Source organism: Hyperoodon ampullatus (genome assembly GCF_949752795.1).
Source record: "Hyperoodon ampullatus genome assembly, chromosome: 6".
NCBI classification, from domain to species: domain Eukaryota; kingdom Metazoa; phylum Chordata; class Mammalia; order Artiodactyla; family Ziphiidae; genus Hyperoodon; species Hyperoodon ampullatus.
In genome coordinates, this window is record NC_136919.1 from 73,289,510 (window position 1) to 73,296,582 (window position 7,073).

Here is a 7,073-nt window from a genome sequence, read left to right on the forward strand (position 1 = left end):
CAGTATCCCTAGCAGGTCTTTTCCCAGAAGGACTATAATGCTTGGTTTTCTTGTCTAGAAAGAGCTAAGGCCCTCCTGATATATTTGGGAAGTTATTAGTTTTGTGGGTGGTAAAAGTCAGTGGTTCTCAAGATCAAGTTTGTATCAGAAGCCCCTGAAGGACTTATTAAAACCCAATGCTGCCCCCTCACCAGAGATTCTGACTTTGTAGGTCGGGCATGGCACCCAAGTTTGCATTTCTATTGAGTTCCCGGAGGCTGTTGACCTTGCTGGTCCCTGACCACACTTTGAAACCACTGCGGGAAGGTTAGGAGGCTAAGATTCTACCCGCAATGCGGGTGACTACTTCATTCTCAGGGTTGGACTCTATAGTACTCACCCCATAAGTCGTGTGCATCACTTGATGGACATAGGTGACAACTGCCAATCTAACAACAGAGATTATGACGATGAACTTTGTGCCATTAGGTAAAATCTACTTGGATATCTTTTTTTTTTTTTTTTTTTTTGCGGTACGCGGGCCTCTCACTGTTGTGGCCTCTCCCGTCGCGGAGCACAGGCTCCGGACGCGCAGGCTCAGCGGCCATGGCTCACGGGCCCAGCCGCTCCGCGGCATGTGGGATCCTCCCGGACCGGGGCACGAACCCGTGTCCGCTGCATCGGCAGGCGGACTCTCAACCACTGCGCCACCAGGGAAGCCCTACTTGGATATCTTAATAGGCATACACGGTAAAGAGGTTCTTCTAAAATCTGTCTTCCCATCCCCATGTGCCTGATCTTTGACCCACCACTTACTCTAAATCAGTAGTCCAACAGTGAGCCTAGATTCTTCTCCCCTGACATTTTGCCATCAAGTCCTGGGCATGTCCAAGCACTCATCTCTCACTTGATCTAAATTTCTCTCTTGTTCCTCTGCCTCCAGGCTGCCACGTTCTCTATCCACATCAAGACGGTGAATCAGGCAGCCAAGAATGGCCCAGAGTGCCACAGATGGGATCACTTGCAGGCTTCTCACGGGCTCTAGGATTGAGTCTAGTTTCCTACCCATTTCCCCCCGCTTCTCCCTATCGCTTACCACCCATTCAAATGTCATCCTTGAACGAGGCCCTCAGTTGCTCTCTTGACCAATTAGGTGTGGTCTGGCTGCTTTCTCAATGTCTCCTGTGCCTGTCACAGAGCTGTCACGTACCGAGATGTGCTCACCTATGTGTTTCCATCTCTACAAACGGAGATCCCCTATGGCAGGGCCTGGAATGTGTTTTTGTAAGTTGGGACCAGGTGCCTGACGTCTAAAAATTTTTTAGGCACTAGCGAGTATTCCCCAATGCATCCGTTGATTTGTTAGTTCACTAATAAAGTTGGTCTGAACTACAGATTTTTTTCCCAAAGCATTCTTCCCAGGTTTTCTGAACTTGAAACCAAGTATGAGCAGTTGTTTCACTAGTTAGCATACTTTGAAAGACTCTTAGGTTACAAAGGCCACAGTTCTCAATGCCTAGGAGGGTACTTTCACCTCATCTTCAGAAACTTTATCATTTAAAAACAGAGCACTTTCCTGCACTTATATATCAGAACGAGTGTGTCAGTGTGGGTACGTCAGCCTCGTTTCCACGTGAGGAGAGAGGTTCCAGCACGCAGGGAAAGCTAGCAGTGGCTCACTGGTAAAGTTAGAAATTTCAGGGCTTTTACCTCCGACGGATTTTTGGTAACATTGGCAGCCATCCATGGTTGATTGAGTGCTATCACCTTTGTAGGATCATCTGCAGAGATGGACTAATTCCTGGCTTTGTCACATGACAGTCTTAAGTTCTCGGTGATTTTTGAGAAATCTTCATAAGCTGTAACCCACGTGGCGTGTGGGACCTCCAGCAATCTTCAGCTGCTACCTGCCTCTTGTATGATTAAGTCTTGACCACTGGGTCTGCTCGCTCCCATCCAGAGCTTCTGTTCCAGGCTGTCTTTGGATCACTGATTTCCTGGTTTGACTTCCCCACTATACTAAATGCCATGAAGGAAGAGCCCAACTTCTTGGTCACTGTGTCGCCTATGCCTGGTGCTATATGGCATGTGGTGGGCACTCAGTAAATGGAAGTCAAGTGGTTTTGAGCAGAGGTTCAAAGGATGCTGGCATCAAGCTACCACCTACTTAGGGAACCTACAGATCAGTTAGTAGCTCAGACCTTGGAAAGGTATCTTAAGAAAACTAAAGATTAGAGGCAGTCTACAAAAGAACTTATTTACTCATAGTATCTGGGGGAAGAATTATAACACACGATGTAACTTGCAAATGTTGTCTATCACCAAGGGTTTTATTGCCTCCCTTGTTTGGCAAATTACAAGCCCCACCCGATAGCCCACCCCTCCCCCTCCCACAACCATGGTCCTGTCTTATAGTTTCTGCCCCCAAAGTTCTCTCTTAAATACAGGGCCATGAATGCCCTGTCCCTGCTCCGCCCACCCATGCAGCATCTTTAAAATACAAAGTGGGCAAAGGATCTCTAAGCAGATATTAAGCCACTTCTAGCAGAATCACTGTATTTATTCTCACAGCACCTGGCAGGCATTCTCTTGTTAATTTAGAGCCCCCATATAGCCATCAGGCCCAAACTTTTCCAGGAAACTTCGCATGAAGGGAAACATGTGCTAAGTTTTAAGGTATCACCTGCCATCTCATTTAGTCCCTGCAGTGCATCTAGTGTATCTAACTAGGCAGTGTTAACAATGTTTAGAATTTTTATTGAAAACCAAGAGAAGAGCTTAGCAGAGACACCAATTTGGACTGAAAAAATGCACAGAGGTAACTGTCATTTACAGAGCCAGATTCTCCTAGAGCTAAGTCATTCCTCTGTCTTTAAGTCCTACGAAAAGCTATCAGTCTTCAGATTTCCTAGCCAACAACTCTTTAGGTGGGCCAAGAAACTGCCCCTGGACCACTTACTTCTGCTCAACAGGTACATCTCATCCATCTCTGCCCAAGGTATTCTTGGACTCTTTCTCTTGAAAGCAGTCTCCGTGCTGTGGCCTAAGCACAGACGGGAACAAACGAAGCAATTTTGAGTCTATCACCTAACCACCTGGAGAGCAGCCGTATTAGCCCACCCTGAGAAATGCTTCTAAGGCAGGAACTTTTATCATAAGCTGCATTATGGACCTTATCATAGTCCTTTGAGGGATTTAATTTTTTATAGACTAGTAATGTGGAGGTGGCTTTCCAAAGAAAGGTCAGTATCCAAAGTAAATTTAATTATGACTTGAAATTGTATAGATGACTGCCAAAATTTGATCACTATTCCCTCTAGAGAGGGACAACTTTATTCACATTCTGTAAGAACTAGAAAATGGTCTAAATAGCTAATATCTATATTTCTATGCGGTGCGCCATGTCTTCTGGTCTCTGGACCAAAACCCGAAGCCATACGGCTGGGGGCTATCTGTTCCCTTGATCTTATGGTTGTGCTCTCCTCTAGGAGTTCTTGCTAAGTCTGATCAGTTTGACATTCCTCCTGGAACAGAAGGGGCTTGTGACTATTTTTCACCTCTTCTAGAATTGTAGCAAAACTACTCAAGTGAGATTGAGTTTATGGGTATCCAATTTTATAAAAGGCAGAGGCATTTCTTTTGAGCATGGAGGCTGCTATAATTAAAATATACAGTATGGTTATATTGAAGTCCTAACATTTGGCAGCTCTACTGAACTTGGCCTTTATACATGCTTTAGGTATCTAGGGACTCCAAACAATTCGAGCAAAGAACCAAAATGAGCCAGGGCAGGTACATAGCTAAAGGCAGGTACCCCCCTTTAAAGAGGAGCATGCTCACATGCTCATTCTTTGATCCAGATGAGGATTATGATTATTGCCCTATCTCCTCTTGGTGCTATCTGGATAAGTCAGGTTTATTTTCCCCCTGCCCTCTGGTCTCCTATCCCTCCAGGTACTGCCAATTTCACCAACCCACTCCCCACAAGAGGAGAAGTTCTGTTGACTCTTTCGTTGGTGGTTAGCCATATCTGAATAGCTCTCACAAAACCCTGGTTCTTCTAGGCTCTGGCCTTAATGAATATATGGTACCCCAGATCCTAATCTTGACTACCTAGGCTGGAGGAAAATGTCCTAGAACTCCCAGGGATTTTTTTCCATCAGGTATGCTCCATTACTGAATTTTAATTTCTCTTGTTAGCCTGACTTCAGTTCCTTGGCAGAGTCTTAAAGCACACATGCCCTGTCCTAGAGTATTTTAGACCAGCATCATGCGTGTGTATGGGCAGAGTGTAGAAGACCAGGGCCAGAGAGTCAGTCCATATGCCTTGGGGCTTTGAACTTCAGACAGGAGCCAGCCTGGGTTAGCTTAGGGTCAATACCTGCCTCAGCCAACCCCAAATTTCCTCCAGCTCAGAAAGGATGTGTCTCCTTTCCTTCGAAGAATTTAAGTCTTACATGGGCTTCTATTTTCCACTGTTCATGGCATGTCACATATTTCACATGTGACCTAGGGGAGCAAAAGGGAGGCTCATCTACCTGATACAAGGTGAACATATGGCTTCAACTAACTCATTTTGACAATTTAGGTGCATTCATAGCGTTCTATAGGATAAAGTTAACCTCCAATGGAAAGTTATTATACATTAAATTAAAAGAATATGAAAAGAACGCAGCAAAAACGAATCTTCTCTCCCACCTTCCTGGACAGTCATCAGTGGTTTCTGGTATATCTTAGTCTTTTGAAATGATATGAAAGGTGTAATGTAAGTCATGGCACTATTCTGAGAAATCGTTTAATAAGTTAGTATTGCTCAACCATTAATGATTAATGTTAGAGTCTGAAAACCTTTCAGGGTTTTTCCAATCTCTTAGTTTGGTTACACATCAGGGGCCATCTTCACTAGACACTCGCCTTTTTTCAAGGAGTCCAGGCAGGGGAAAGCAATTGAGAGAATAGTCCATTGGAGACTGTCCGTTTTTCACGTTCCCTTAAAGATAACATTTCTCAGGCTGCTAAATTACGAGCCCGCGGAGCCACGTGACCAACCTAAACGTGATCGGGCTGCCAGCCAATCGCAGAGCGCAGAAAAGCCCGTCCCAGCTTCTCACGCTCTGGACAGTCAGAACCTAAGGGCAGGGGGCATTCGGAGACTCAAACCCCGCCCCCCCCCCAAGTATTGCTTGAGGGGCTGCTTGACCACACATTAAAGTTCGCTCTCACTTCAGGAGACACGTGACTGCAGGCAAGCGGGTCTCCCAAGCCACCGGGCGACAGGAGCTAGGGACTCTGGAGTGGGTACTTAGGACGGGGGCAGTTTTCCATCCCATTTCCCCAGAGCTGGCGAGCCAGCCCCTTGGTGTCATGTCGAGATCACTTCAGGGACCTGCCAGGGTTCTCACCGAATCCTCTTAGAAGGGCTTCTTGTCGCCTGCCTGAGAAAGTTGTGCGGCCCCAAGTGAGAGAGTGGCTGAGGACAGGGCTCCCAGGCCCAGCGCGGCACACCGTGGGGATCCGACAGTAGTCCCCACCGCCCTCCCCAACAAGCCACAGTCACACACACCAGCTCTCCCAGCTCTCGTGCTACTCCCTTTGATCTACTGGTTAGAATGAAGGCTAATTACAGTCACCAGATTAGGACCCAATTCCTCTCGAGGAAATCTCACCGGGAACGAGGCTCAGCAAACTAACCTGATTAAGTCTTCGTTCCACTCCCCTCCCCCGTTCAGCTATCCTGGAGACCCGAGAGGTTTACAAACACTCCCCGGAGAGCGGAGAAACATCTAGAGGTGAGTCCTATTTCAAACCTCACTCTTCCTCTAACCCGCACTACACAGAGACTGCCCGGCGCCTGGGGAGTCGCAGTCCGGGTGCGCAGGCTGCGCACTTCTAGGCTCTCGGCGGAGACTCCCGGCGGCAGCCCACCGAACGTGCGGGTTCCTCAGCGCCGCGGGGAACCCCAGTCCCGGTCGGCACCTGGCGCCCCGCATCGCCGGAGGCGCCCTTCCTCACCCACCACCCGCTCCCACCCTCCGTGAAGTCCGAGGGGCGCTCCGGGGGCTGCCGCGCACGTCCCGGCCCACCCGGCCCTCTGCCTCCTTCCTAACACTCCGCCTGGCAGAAGAGACACAACCATTGTTCAACGGCTCAGAAGCCCATATTCCCCATCCCCGGCCAAGCGGAGTGAAAAACGAGGCAAAGCACAGGTTTTAGGGGAGGGAGTGTAAGGGAATGAAGACTAGTTCGGGCAAGGCTTTAGGACACCCCAAATCTCACTATCCCCCCAGCCTGGCTCCCGAGAGCCGCGGTGCTGACAGCTCAGAGGCGCCACCAGGGTGGGGAGGGAGAGAAGGCGACGAGAGTGGAGAGGAGCCTCCTAGGAGGGGGGTGGGCAAAAGGAGACCCGTGCCTCGGGGCCCCCTGGGGCCCCGGCTGGGTCCGGGCAGGCCGCGGAGGGGCGCGTCCTCACTCACCCGCTCCGGTGGTGCTGCTCTCCCGGGGCGCCCAGCACAGCGCGAGCAGCAGCCAGAGCGCCCAGCGCGCGGACGTGCCCATGGTGCCCGTCTGGATGGTGCCGCCGCCGCCGCTCGCTCCGCACAACAAGTTACCAGCCCTTCGGAAAGGAGGAAGGAGGTGGGGGCGGGGAGGAAGGAGGGGGAAGGGGAGGAGGGGAAGGAGTTCGAAGGGGGGGAAAGGGAGCAGGGAAGAAGAGGCGCGCCCCCTCCCCTACAACTTGCACAATCTTCCCCCCACCAGCCAACCCACCCACCCACCTACCTCCCCGGGCTGCAGCGGTAGTGCAAGCCGAGCCCGCGGGCAGAAAATAATGCAGGCGCTGCAGAGGAGGGGAGGGAAGAGGAGGGGAGAAAGGGAGAGGGGGTGGGGAGCCGAGAGCGGAGAAGACAGAAGAGAGAGGAGCCGGCCGCGGAGCACCCACCCTGGCGGCCGCTGGAGCGCGGGGTGAGGAGCGAGGAGGGGGCAGGAGGGGGAGTGGTCAGCGGGGGGGCGGGGGGGGCGGGCGCGGCGGCTTCAGCCCTCCTTCCCCACCCTCGACGCGCTCCTCTTATAAGCTCGGGGCAGCCAGGTTCCTGCGC

General features: G+C 50.7%; 1 protein-coding gene across 4 annotated transcripts in view; it reads right to left on the reverse strand.

The window, feature by feature from the left end:
• Positions 1 to 6,534, reverse strand: part of VLDLR (very low density lipoprotein receptor) — a gene marked incomplete at both ends in the record, with an annotated part of 30,504 nt that extends 23,970 nt beyond the window's left edge. For all 4 annotated transcript variants that reach the window (XM_079706312.1, XM_079706311.1, XM_079706310.1 and 1 more), the window contains one exon: positions 6,453 to 6,534. In XM_079706312.1, the coding sequence (XP_079562438.1) occupies positions 6,453 to 6,534 (82 nt within the window). The remainder of the gene's footprint in view (positions 1 to 6,452) is intronic.
• Between the last annotated feature and the right edge of the window lie 539 nt (positions 6,535 to 7,073).